Here is a 14,270-nt window from a genome sequence, read left to right as displayed (position 1 = left end):
GAGCAAACGTTGCCTAGCGCCATAAACAACAGGAAATAAGCCCATCTAGTCCGCGCTGTGCTTCCTGCTGACGGGGTAAAGAAAACACCCCAAGCAGACGGCAGCAGCCAGCTCCTGGGCCTGGGACGGCTGCCTGACCATTCCGGATGCTCACTTTCGTGGAGTTTCAGGATCTCCGGCGCCAGACAAACCTGAGTGACTGTCCAGGCTGGGGTGCAAGGCCAGGCCCAGTCCAAGGGGGTGACCCTGTCTCCTCCCCAGGACTGTGTGCCAGGGGAAACCAGCGAGTCAAACAGCACATGGAAATGGGGCTCTCCTCCACCCCCATGACGCACACTACTGGTCAACAGGTGAGGTTTCAAGTGAAATATAAAAAAGCTCAGTCCCTTGCACCTCTGTGACCCTCTTGGGATCAGCAGGGATGGTGGGTAAATCCCAAAGTCAGAGGAAACTTGGTTCCTCACCAGTGAGCAGCTTCCAGAAACATGGAGAGCTTTTCTAGGCTATAGTGGGACTAAGGAGTCCCATAGGCACCTAGCACTCAGGGTCTGGGATCGCGAATGCCCTGCAATGCCCAGACAGTCCTTGCACCAGGAACTGCCCACCTAGGCAATGACCAGTAGCACAGCATGGAGATACACCTTGCAGAAACATCAGGCTGAGATTTGAATGCCTGGTAGGTTCTAGTCTACTAATTACATGATGCTGAGGGAAGTACTTGACTTTTCTATTCCTCTGTTCCCCAGCTAGAAAGCTGTCTGCCCTTTCTGTTGTCCTGCTGCACTGTTGAGAGAGGGAAAGGATCAGATAAATACTTCATAAACCAACAGAGAGTCTGCGCATTATCGTCAACTTGGTGGCCAGCATGCCTGCTCCCACCACCCAGGTCTGAGGTCCAGGCTTAAAGGAATAGTGAAGAAGCTGGTTGTGGTTCACCTTTGCCCCAAGTCCTAAGGCTAACCCTCCAGATTCTTATGGCAACTTCTCAATTGGTTCTAAACTCAGGGAAATTTTAAGTGGAGGGAGAGATGGCCACTCCCATGAGCACAGCCTTCATTCTTGCCACACAGACCATAATGACCACACTCTGGACTCCTGGAAACTGATGTCATTCCCATGATCTTGGTGTCCACCAGCAGGGTGTTCATTGCCAAGCGCATTATCAGGATCTAATACATTCCACCATTCATCAATCCATTTGGAGGCAGAGGCTAGGGTTCTGGGAACTTACCCAGGAGTCTGGAGAAAGGAGAGGAAGTAGTCAGCCACCTGAACACCAGGCCTGCACACAAGACAGAAACCACAGACTTGGGCTCCTCAACCCTACCATCCTGTGCACTGCAGAGAGAGGGTTTCAGGGAGCCTGCATGGCAGCCTACAAAATAGGCCAGAACAGGGACCTTCTGGTACAGAGCTACAGAAAGAGAGAAATTCAGTCTTTGTCATTAACTCACCTGGACACCCATTAGTAAAACGGGCCTCAGGTTACTCATTAGTTCCCTGAGCCCCAGGATGAACTGGAACACCTGACAGATCCTTTAAGGACTCTTCTTATGGCCATGCCCTCATGAGATCTAAGGAGCAATTTTCAGACACTAGCCCATTTGTTCTTGGATACCCTCTCCATTCTAGCTGAAGAAAACCAGCACACAGGAAAAGGAATGGCTAGAAGCCAAATCTCCCATCCCCACTAGCACCAGAATATACCTCACGGCCTCCCCACCCTCCACACCCAGCACCTGCGCAGGGAGTGGCATTAGCATCAGCAGCAACACATCCCCAGGACGAGGTCACTGGTGGCCTGCAGCCTCGCCTCTGATGTGGGCCCAGGGAGCCTTGTCTGACTTGCCCACAGTAGAAGATCCACGGGACTCTATAGGGCCCACAGTCAGGAGGCTCCAGCCTCATGACGTAACCCTTTTACCATCTAGTGGTTCCATGGAAGCCCCAAAGCATAGTAAGCTGAGTCACAGGAGTTATCTTCCCCACTCCATCCATCCCCCACTAAACACGGCTGGAGGGAATGCTGGGACCTCTGGAGGTAAGCAGTGGGCCAGGGGTAAGGGTCATGACTCCAGCTCTGAGTTCTGGAGACTGAGTTCAGAGGAATGGATGTGGGTCCCAGGAAACCTGAGTACCCTGGGACATGCACTTGAACTTAGAGAATTAGGAAAACAGGGAATGCACTAAAAATTAATCACTGGTCAGATCCCCCTTTAAAGCCAAATTGTAACAGTTGTAAAACCCACAAGGGATTCCCCACCCTATAAAACACAACCTTAAAAGTCAATTTCCTGGGCTTACCCTTCCTCAGTCATTTTCTTACAGCAGAAGCACCACAGAGCAAGCCATCTGAAATTCAGGTTCCACTTCACAAGCCCCAAGGGAGTTCCATTCTCAGAGGGAAAAAAAGAACGCCAGTGTTCATCTTGACCATCCTTTGCCTCTAGGCAGGAAAGGGGGAAAGAAACCAACCCAGCAACCTTGGGAATGGGTGGAGGGATAACTGGGTTTGCCAAAGCAGCAGACTCCGTGGGGCAGCTCAGGAGTCTGGCCCGGCTGATGTCAATGTCGTGTGAAACATGTGTGGTCTGAGCTCAGTCCAACTGAATTGGAACAAGAGGGCCAGAGCAAAGTAACTCGGGTATCAGCTAAATCAAAGGAAACTGATACTGTGCATTAAAAGCCGGTCTGGCCTTTTTTAGACTGGCTGGGGAGACAGCCCCAGCCCTGCGCAGAGTTTCTGGCCTCCTCCTTTCTACTCTCAGCCCTGAACTCGCCTCTAACTTGAAAGGGCTAATTAAAGCCAAAAGAAAAATCAAAAGCTTGTTATCTGGCTCCATTACTCCCAGTCCTGGCATCAGCCTGTCTTGCAAAGCTGTATGGCCTCTGTACTCTCCAAGGCCACCACGCGATGTTAGGACCCGCAGCTCTGCAGACTTCCAGGAGGAACTTGGCTTTTTGTGCTGTGGCAGGGAGCAAGGGCAGGACCAACACCTGCCCGCGGCAGTCAGACAGATCCCTGCAGATGATGTTGCTCCCCAAAGCATAGCCCAAAAGGCAGTTGTGAGCAAGTTTCCTGCAGAGATTGCCAACCCCTCTGATCTCAAAAGATCTGAGTGTTTAGTAAGCACACAGTGTAGACTTGACATTTGCTAACATAGATTTTAGGTGTGCACACTCATGGGGCTATTTATGGTGTGTATGCAAGTGCGTATGTACAGGCATGTGCAAATATGGGTATGCCCCGTGGGTCAGGGGGACTCTCCTTGAGTGCTGACTCTGCCACTCATTCACAGGATGTGTGACCTTGGGCAATTAATTGACCTTGTTAGGTCTGAGGTTACCCAAGGATAAAATGAAGGTTTAAACTAAGGTAATATGGTTGGAATGTTTGTCCCCTCTCAAACCCAGGTTGAAATTTAATTGCCATTGCAATGGTATTAATAGGAGGGACATTTAAGAGGTGGTTAGGCTGTGAGAGTTCCGCCCTCATGAATGGATTGGTTCTGTTATTAAGGGAGTGAGATGAGGTCAGTTCCTCTTGCTCTTTCTCTGGCCTTCTCTTTGCCCTTCTGCCACCTTATGGTGCAGCAAGAAATCCCTGGACAGAGGCAGGCACCTTGACCTTGGATTTCCCAGCCTCCAGAACTGTGTGAAATAAACTTCTGTTCATTATAAATTGCCCAGTTTCAGGTGTTCCATGACAACAGCACAAGGGTAAGGACCTATACCCACGCCCCACGGTATCTCCCCAGGGACTAACGTTTGCATATGTAACATACATAGACATAGCACAAAATCTGGCCTGTCACTGCTTGTCTTCATATGGGAGCAGTCTGTGATCCCTCAAGGTCATAACCCTGTGCCACAGACCCTCTTGAGTGAATCAACCACTATCCCAAACACAAGGCACCATTCAGGAGGCATTCCCAAAGGTGAAGTCACTGGCCAGCTCAGCAGGTGCTGGAGTCCCCTCTGTTCTCTGGCCTGGCTCAGATTTGCCCATTGGTTTATGCTCTGCCTCTCCCATTTCCTTTGGGACCTAGGGTCTTCTGGCCTTTCAGAACCTCCAAGTGAGGTTGGAATCTTTCATTTCAGCCCAGGTACCTGAAAAATCTGTCATTGGAAAACAGACTGAGCCTAAATGTTAGAGCACCAAAAGCAAACTCTACCGAACTCCTTCCTCTGCTCTCTCTTTGCTGTCCCCTCTTAAAATCATGACGGACAGAGGAATGCTGTCACTTACCATGCACCAGTGAAATGGACGCCAGTGTCCTCTGAGATCTGCTTGGCAAGCAGTTACACATTATGGAGGGAATTCCACTTTTCAATTCAACCAAAATACATTTTCCTTGTATGAAATGCCACCAAAGTTTGAGTAGAAGTCAATCACATTGGGACAAATGCATACTTGTATCTGACGGATGAATTTTTCCTTTCTCCTCTTCCAATTAAGATTACAAGATAGATTGCAAACCAGGTTCACCATTTTTTAAATGGAAAAGCAAAAGTGGGGAGGAAGTGTCATGGGCATAGAAGATGCCAACAACAGAATCTTGAAGAATGTGGGAAAGTGAACAGTACCCTTTGAAAGATGAACAGAAGTCAAGCCCAGAAAAGCAGATGCTTTTCATGTTGGTGGGGGGAGACGGAAGGTTGTGTCACCCATTTCACCTGAGGACCTCCAGCAGGGACAGTCTGATTCTGACATTTGTCTGCACCTCAGGCCCCACAGGCCATGGGATGGCCCCTGAACAACCCATCATTATACCTTCCCAATGGGCTCCTACAGCAGTTCTGTCACCTGGTGCTGCTCTCTGGCTTCCCGATATGTCATTTCCAGGGCACTGTGCATACAGAAATGCTTGAGAAATAGTCTGTCTCCTCCCATCCCTTTCCCAAGCAAGTTCTCTTTTCTTCTCTCTGCCTTATTTCTGCTCTTTCTTTTTCCCATTTGCCTTACTTCAACTCCCTTCTCCTACCTGACTTCTGCTCTCACTTTTCTCATGTCCTAAAAATACGCAAGGGGCTCAAATCATAGCTTTCCTGAAATCCCACGTCCATCACACCACACACCTCGAGTGATTTCCCCGCTCTCCTCTCTCCCTCCTCTGCTCTTACTCTGAACAGTCAGGAAAGTGACTTGCAGGCTTGGTCCATGAGAAGGGTGGGCATATATCTTGGGCTATGGCCCTCTGCCATGCCTGGTGCCCAGGACATCTCCTTCGCACACTCCTACCCGTTCCCAGCATGCCCTCTCATATGTGGTGAGCCAACATGGAATAGAGATTCACTTGGCAATGCAAAATGAATGCTTTAGCTCCAGTTCTGACCCTCAGGTACTCAGGGCGTTCGAGCTGGTGGGTCCAAGTCCAGCAAGGCCCGTGATGGAATGTAGTCATCCCACTTACAAAATGGGAAGTGATACCCATCCCATAGAAACCGTAAGACTGGGTCCTTAGGCACAGCCCACCACCCAGCCCACAGATCTCCCCTGACTCACCGCGCTGCTGCAGGGGATATCCTTCACCTTGAGCCAGGCCAGGTCCAGCGTGCCCTCGCCCCGGTAGCAGGACTGCAGCCGCTCCTTAATGCGGTCATTGATCTGCTTCAGGATAAAGATGCAGAGGGCTGACTCATCCAGAGACTTCATCTTCCGCTTCTGGCCCTTGGAGAAGACAGTGAAGAGGAGGTCATCATCCGGACGGACCCCCAGGGTCCGGCCCAGCACAGCCCCAGCTTTGGACAGGTAGGCGGCCTGCAGCAAGCGGTATTCCACCCCGCTGCGCTCACAGCCGATGGGCACCTCCACGTAGGAATTGAAGGCTGTGTCCTCCTTGCAAAGCCGCACGAGCTTGGAAGTATACACCTGTTCCTTTGTGGTGGAGCCTGGGGGAGACACCATCTCAGGCTGAAGGGTCAAAAAGTAGACAAAGTTGCCACTGCTGAAACCATAGACGTAGTAGATATCAAAGTCAGGGATGACGGTGAAGGTGTCCGAGGGGATCTTGATCATGGAAGCCACAAACTCATCATGGAAGACATAAGCAAACATGCCATCCGCCTCGGAGTTCTTGGTCAGCTTCCGGCTGGAGATGGTAGGAAAATACTCAGGTTTCCCATCCACTGCCGTGGCAATGAAGAGCTTGTCATCCAGGTTGCTGTAGGAGACGATCACTCCAAAGACCGAGCCGCTCTCATTGACCCCCGACAGGTAGTGCTCCTTCTTGTGAAAAGGCTCCCCCAACTTAAAGAGGTCCTCCAACCTCAGGAGCTTGCAGATGCCCTGGTACAGGCTCCCGCAAGCAATCAGCCGGTTCTCCTTGTAGTCTATGAGGAGCATTTTGTTGACATTGTTGGTGGTGGTCAGAGGCTCATTGCAGGTCTGGACAATGCGGGGCGGGTAGCACTTGGGGTTGTCCTCATCCGGCCCAGTCTGGTGGGTCACCAAGACCTTCAGGTCACTGGAAAGCTTATAGATCCTGTTGACGGCCCCCAAGTAAATGTGCCCTGTCCTCTCGTCCACCACCAGGTGATTGAAGCCCTCAGTGGGCTCTCCTCGGAAAGTGACAAAGGACCGCTTCTGGGTCAGCGGGGGTGGCTGTCGGGGGAGGAGAGTGGAGGAGCCCATCCCTACCATCAGGAGGTGGGAGAGCAGGCAAGTCCAGTTCCAAGGCATGGCTTTCATTTCAGAGAAGGGTCCTCACAGCCCAGCAGCACAGGGGCAGTCTCCTCCGAGGGCCGGGACTCAGCAGGGCAATCTCCCCTAGTAAGAAAGAAAAGACTGAGATGAGGGGTAACCATGGTAGGGGCTTCCTGGCACCCCAAAGCCTATCTGGCTGGACTCAGCCCATTTTGCACACACTGAATGCAACTGGCCAGGGGAAGCCAAAGACCAGCTGGTGGCCCCCACCACAGGGGTGTGAGACAGTCAGAGCTAGGAGGCAGTTGCTACAGGAAGGCACTTCAGCACTAATAGCAATAATGACAATGAAAACAATGATGAGAGCGACGATGACGAGAGACAGCATTGCTAACCAAGTGCCTGATTTTATGTCGGTCACTGTCCAGCACCTTCCGGAGACTGTCTCATTTCATCTCAGTAAACTCTTTCGGTGCTGGGTGTCTTCCATCTGCTCTTCCACATCCATGGCCTGACCTTCTCTGGCCCAGGAAGCTGACTGCATGGACCCTCCACAAGCAGCTCCCAGCTCTCGGGCCTGGATAGGTGCAGCCAGTAATGGCATGGGCAGATGCCTGGTGGGAGCAGCAGCTGTGGCAACAGCTGGGAGTCTCGTGGGACATTCCCTAGAGCAGGCCTCTCTGCCCTGCTTCTCTGTGTTCAGGGCCCATGGACCTTCTCCTGCCAGACCCCACCTTGCCCTCGCTGTGATGAACTCCAGATACTGCACTGCCCCTAAAGAACCTCACTTTTGTGAAGAGTCCCTTTCTTAATCTTTGCTCAAATGACCCAATTTGCACATGCTATATTTCCTGCTGAAACCCTGACTAGTGACCTTGGAAGTGTGTACTATTTATCTTCATTTTACAGCTAAGGAACATGAACTTTGCAAAGTCATGTGATTTGCACAGCTGAAAGTGGCAGAGATGGACTCACACTGAAGCTGCAGTAACTCCATAATAGGTCCTCATTCTTAGTTCTACACTCACTCTACACTAGTCCATAACCTTGCACAGATGGGGTATTTTAGCACTTCCTGTTATCCACAGCAGAAGACCAAAGCTGAACCCCTTCTTGAGAGCCAGCCATCACAGCTGCTGCCTCTGGCCCTGTGTCTGGACCTACTGCAGGGGAATTTCCCCTTTGCACCTTCTCTGCTGGTCGGTGTAGTGAGGCCAAATTAAAAACCCACATCTTCCCTCCCTTCATCCTGTGGCAGCCCCTAGGCCCTCAGTACACTGCCTAGTTCTGAGCCTTCATGTCCTTTTAACAAGGCAGAGCTCAGCTGCCTCCCTCAGTGGGGACCCTTTGAGAGGTTTTCATTAAAGGGAGGGAGAAAAACTGCTTTAAGAAGCCAGTGATCACATAAACAAACAAACAAACAAATAAACAAACTCCCAGTGGAACAAAATCACCGTCCACCCTAACATTCTCCTTTGTTTACATTCAGGATGCTTTCTGCATATTTCTAGTGGAAAGCTTCTTATTTCTTCCAGTTTGGAAGACATCAGGGCAGGGATTGCCAACATCTTATTTGGAGACATCTTAGCTCTATGGAATTTCTCTGATGACAAACACCCAAAAAATGGGGATGAGGTACATCACTAAGTAACAGAAATCTCCCCATCAGAGAGAGAACCCAAGGTTAGCTGGACACCAGTGGAAGAAGAAAGAAAGCAAAACAAAGACGTCATCTTGTCAGCCAAAATCCAAATAAGAAACAGTCTTTTCAAGAAGACGTCAGAGGAAGAAGGTTCTGGCAGATGGAGACCTGACCCCCTCCCCACAACCAACAGTGGTCTTGTAAGCTGAGAGCCTTCATTCATTGACCCACATGACCAGCGTTTGCTCAGAGGACACGCAATACATGCAAGACACTAGGACCCAAGGATCAGACCCTCAAGGGACTTGTGAGCCAGTCAGGTAGGAACCAACCAAACCCAACGTAAACATATGACGAGAAGTTCTGCTACACCTGACAGAGTGCCTTCAGAGTTCACAGGGGGAAAGAAGCCTTCTAACCTGGGGTGAAAAAGCAAGACCTTGAAAGGGAATGGAATTTGAGCAAGCCATGAACTTGTCAAGGACATGCAAAGTTAGAAGGGTGAGATATCTGCAGAGTGAAATGAGCCTATGGAAGCAAGGGTAGACAAGGAAGAGTAAGCCTGGAGAACAGAGTTCAGAAAGAAATCAGTAGAAGATACCATTGAAAAGAGAGCATCATGGGTCTCATCAGGATGTCAATGGAATGTCAAGACTGAAATTCAAAGAGTAGAGGAAAAAGTGTAAATTTAAAAGAAAAGGGCACAGGCTTCCAGAGAGACGCCACCATGTTTCTGTCTATGCAGCCTTCGCCTTTGAGAAAAAGAGTTTGTGGTTGAGAGCTTGTGAGTTCTATGAGCAGAGCAGTGCCTGTCTTGCTCACCAGTGTGTTTGCAGCACCAGAGCAGCTGATGGAGGCTCAACAGCTAATAATTCTTGACTGGCAGAAAGAGGATCTGGGAGCAAGGAGGAATATCAATATGTGTACAGCATTTACTGAACCCCAAACCCCATGCAAATACTTTCATATAGAGTAACTCACAAACTCATCATTACTATTCTTTGCAGGTAGGAGGATGGCTTTGTCCATCTTTCAGGTGAGGACACTTTAGCTCTGTGAGGACCTGTGGCTAGTAAGAGGCAGAGTTAGGGATGAACTCCAGGTTTGCACTACTGCCAATTCCAGATGTTTCTTACAAGTGCACAATTCCAGAACCCAGAATATAGAGCACTGGGAAGCCCTTTTTCAAGTCACGTAAGTCTCAAGCAAAGAAATGGCAGGACAGCACATACGAACACCAGGAGAAAAATCAAAACCTCTCTGACCCACAAGGCAGAAACCTGTCAGCAGGTTCTGTTATCAACCTTCAAGTGTTGGTAACTGCACAGCACCTGGCACAGGGCCTCTGCCTGACACAAAGTAGGTGCTTAATAAATGATAGATGTGTTGTTATTGTTAACAAGATTGAATGGGATTAAAAGGATGAGGATTATGATAATCAGGTGGTACCTGCTGGCACATCTCATACGAGTGAGGAGGAGTCAGTCCAGACGGCTCCTCTTGAGTTGCTTGTGCAAATCCAAATATCAGAGAAGATTCCGTAAGTTTTTGATCAGAAACAGATAATCCAGTTGAATAATTCCCAATCCTTGATTTTAGGCACAAGGAAGGTGAGATCTAGAGAGGTCATATGACCTCAGAGGAGTTCACGTAGTAAATTAAAGATGGAGATGAAGGACAACTCAGACCTCTGCCTCCCAGGCCAGTGGCCTTTCTGCCACATACAGCTTCTCTTCTGACTTTCTCTGAACCTGCTCCAGCACCTGCTCCTTGGCCTTTGTCTGAAAGCAACTCCTCTTCAGGCACCATGTGCCCTGCTGGCTAACACTGTCCTGCCAATGACCGAATTCCACAGAGCTAGCCGTCCTCATTCCAGGCAGGCAGGTGCAGGTCGGGCTCGGCCTCCAAGCCTCTGGAGGGAACTCTCTGCAGTCCCCACGTCGGGACGTGCCACACATGGGGGAAAGTGTGCCAGCCACAGGCCACCTTACTGTACACACTCACAGACACACAGCCACTCCACAGTCCTCTCGTTTGCACGAGGAGAGACAGGAAGCCTGTAATTATGAATTTACTGAGCAGAAGGTGCCGTGGCTCATTCTCCAGCTCCTATTAGGCTCTGAAATGAGACACGGTTCTGCATCTCAAACACTTATCACCCTCATCTGGGGCTGGGGAAATCGCTGTGCCTGGAGGGGAGGGGACCTGCAGAGACAATGCCATGCGATGGGCATGACCAGCCTCTCACCCTCCACACCAGGAGAGGGACTGAGTAGGAAACAAATAACAGAGAAATGAAAAAGCAATGGGAGAAAACAAGGAGGAGACCTCCAGCTGGCCTCAACAAAGACCCCAATGAGCACTGCCAGGAGGTGACCCAAGGCCAGTACTCCCTCCCGAGCTCAAGACTCAGAAGCAGAGAGGGTCACCTGTCCTCTGTCCCCACGGTCACCTGAGGCTGCTCTTATCTGGCAAAACTGGAGCTTTCAGAGGGTGTCGCTCCCAGGACGTCAATCTTAGTAAGTAGTGACCCCACCCTAAGGAGCCCCAACCCCAATTTCAGATCCTGCCAGCCATTTCTCTCTCAAATAATCTTTTTCCTGGTCTCAAAATAAAGCCTTGGAGGGAACATTCAGCCCAACCTTGATTAGTGGAACTGAGTCACCCCACAATTTCCCCAAAGGACTCCCTGAATCAGGAAAGGGGCCAGAGGGCAGGAGACCCAAAGGACTCTGAATCAAACCCAAACAAGCTATGATTTTCTTCTTTGAAATCGGATTTTAATTCTGAGTGGTCTCAGGGGAGATGGGACTCATTTTTAGAAGCTGATCATCATTTTGATTAAAGCAATTGGGACTGCCTTTGTTTTATATGGCAAGTTTTGAAGAGCTCAAACTAATTTCCATGAAGTAGTGCCATCCTCTCAGATTTCTGAGTGCAGAAAGTTATTATCAAGCAGTTTAAAATAGCAATTACCTCACGAAATTCCTTCCACATTTACAAGGCATTTCCATGCATGTTACCTCATTCTGATATTGTTCATAACAACCCTGTGAGGTAGGTGCTGTATTTACAAGTACACCCCCTTTACAGGTGGGGAAACTGAGGTAGGAGCCCACAAAGGTCTTGGCTGAGGTCACACACACTCATTCCAGAACTTGGAGAACTCTCCAGAACCCCATTGTTTGCTCACAGGACATTTCCTGGACTTCTACACCAAGTCCTGATCTGGGGACCCTTTACTATGAAGTAATAGAAGAATTTAAAAAAATGTATTCTAGGACAATGTTTCAAAATACAAGTCACAACCCACTGTGAGTGAAGAAACCAACCAAGTGAATCATGTGCATTTAAAAAAAAATGAAGTAAAATGGAAAAGAAACTATTAATGTGTCACACAGAGGAAAAGACACACTATTCATCAGGACTATGTATCCATTAAGGGAGATGTAAATGTATTTCTTACTGTTGGTCATTGTGATTGTTGATTTTATGTGTCAATTTGGCTAGGACACAGTACCCACATATTTAGTCAAACATTATTCTAGATGTTTCTGAGAGGGTGTTGTTAGACAAGATTAACATTTAAACCAGTGGATTTAGAGGGAGGCAAATTACCTTCCATAATGTGGGTGGACCTCATCCAATTAGGTAAAGGGTGAACAGAACAAGACTGATCCCTGAGCAAGAGGGAATTCTGCCAGCAGATTGCCTTTAGGCTTAAACTGCAGTAAGAACTCTTCCCTGGGTCTCCAGTCTACAGATTTTGGACTTGATGCCTGCATAATTTCATGAGCCAGTTCCTTAAAATCAATGTCTCTGTCTCTGTCTCTCTCTCCCCTCCACCCCTTCCCAGTCCCGCCCCCATGTCCTATTGGGTCTAGTTCTCTGAAGAACCCTGACTTACGTAGTCATGATCAAAATAATCTGAAAGACCCTGTCAAAAAGAACACATATTTGTTTTTGATATCATGCATTTATTCCCTGGGGATCTGCCCCTTTACCTCTCTCAGCAGAAAGTTTCTGGTGGAATTAACTCCACCCACATGACCTGGGCTTGACCAATCCGCACAGAGCAGGGGTGAGGGAAACATAGTGATTGGCTCAAGGTTGAGTACTGGTGGAATCCAATCTAGCAAGTTGATAGGCTTGGGAATAATACTGAGGGAAAGAGCTCTAACTCTCCCGTTGAATAAGACCTTGGAGTGTCACTGGCCTAAGAATGACTGGGGCCATCTTGTAACCAAAGGGGCGGGAAGGGTGGGGAGAGGATTCTGAAAGAATGAAGCTGAAGTACCAAGGAGAGTAGAAGTAAGAAAAGGATGAAGAATCCGGGTCCCAGTGACACACTTTAGATGTCCAGATCATGAACATGGAGTCAGCCTGCACTTCCCAGTAACATGAGCCCCCAAATTCCCCTTTCCATAAGCCACATTGGGTTTAGTTTTGTGGCACCTGTTAATGAAATAATCCTAAATCATATGCAGAAAAATCCAAAAGTATCCATTGCCACATCCTCTCTAGTGGGCTTAAGTTCAGTGGGATTAAGAGAGCAAGCCAAGGAGATTTCTGGGTCCCTTTACCCATGGAGATGAACTACATTTTTACAAGTAGTGACACGTTGTTCCAGGTGAGGATCAGGGTGTGCACTGACTTTCATAACCAGGCAATGCTCTCCATATCTGTGCCCGCAGGGCTCCTGGTAAGCTATGCTAGTGTCCAGAGTTTGATTCACTCCTCAAAGGAAACCTTCTCCTCTCCCAGCACTGGTCTCAGATGCCCAACCACAGCAACTGATACCCACTCAACAAACTTAAATTTGTATTTTGATGCTAACCCCCCTAAAACCACCTGTACCTAGAGAACAAGGATTATGGATTTTTAACACCACTATTCTCTCCAGTGCCAAGCCCAGAACCTGAGATGCAGTAGGTGTGTAACACATGTTGGAGAATGAGTGAATGAATGAATGATTACTCCCCAGGAGAGTATATGAGAGGGCAGCTGGTAGCACCTATGGCTAAAGTTCAAAGTAAATCTTGGTGCCCAGCCAACCAGCTCAAAGAGGAGCCAAAATAAAAAAGCTGGTTTTACCTTCTCTAAACCAGAACTCATAAATACTTAAAATATTTGATTTTGTTCTTTTAAAATCCAAGTTCAAATACATCAGACAAATCATACCTTTCATATGTGATTTACAATGTGACCAGTCAGTGCACCAGCTGGAATATCCTAACAAGTCACTTTGGGTTTGCAAATTAGACTTTGAGAACCACTAAGAAATAACTAAGAATAACTAAGAAAATCAGTGTGGTCCCCATTAAGGAAAAGGAGTAGGGCCTGAAAATAAAGCAGTAGGGAAGAAGACTCAGCACGGGAGACTAGTTGCTAGAAGTCAGCATGCATTTGATCATTGAGGCAATGATTACATTTTTCTTAGCCAATGACTGTTGACTGAGCACCTACCACATGAGAAGTTCTGTACTGGATGCAGGGGCTCAGTTCCTCCAAAGCAGAAGACAACGTCCCTGCTCTGCAGTGTTGGAGGGTTTCCTGGAAGACCCTCCAGCTGTCCTATGGGAAAGTTCCATAGAACTCCACCTCCCAGCCTCTGCCAGGGTCTTCATCACCTCCCTCAATCCTCCCAACAATATTGTAACTTTGCCTCCTCATGGAGGTAGATCGAGAACAGAAAGCTGACTTCCTACCAGAAATGTGTGCTTCCTATGCCTGAGGCTTTTGATGTCAAGTTGTTGGCAAGAGGGGGCCACCACTGGGCACAGTGGCACACACCTGTAATCCCAGCAACTCAGGAAGCTGAGGCAGGAGGACTGCAAGTTTGAGGCCAGCCTGAGCAATTTAATGAGGCCTTAAGCAGCTTAGTGAGATTCAGTCTCAAAATAAACAGTAAAAAGGGCTGGGGATGTAGCTCATGGGTAAAGTGCCCCAAGTTCATTTCCCAGTACCAAAATAAGTGTGGTG

At 48.6% G+C, this 14,270-nt stretch overlaps 1 protein-coding gene across 2 annotated transcripts in view; it reads right to left on the bottom strand.

The window, feature by feature from the left end:
• Plxna4 (plexin A4) overlaps positions 1-14,270 on the bottom strand; it is a 433,305-nt gene that overhangs the window by 359,802 nt on the left and 59,233 nt on the right. For both annotated transcript variants that reach the window (XM_047561306.1, XM_047561307.1), the window contains exon 2: positions 5,507-6,769. In XM_047561306.1, the coding sequence (XP_047417262.1) occupies positions 5,507-6,691 (1,185 nt within the window). In that variant the 5' untranslated portion in view covers positions 6,692-6,769. The remainder of the gene's footprint in view (positions 1-5,506; positions 6,770-14,270) is intronic.

Source organism: Sciurus carolinensis, chromosome 8 (genome assembly GCF_902686445.1).
Source record: "Sciurus carolinensis chromosome 8, mSciCar1.2, whole genome shotgun sequence".
NCBI lineage: Eukaryota > Metazoa > Chordata > Mammalia > Rodentia > Sciuridae > Sciurus > Sciurus carolinensis.
This window is presented reverse-complemented; position numbering and strand designations above follow the sequence as displayed.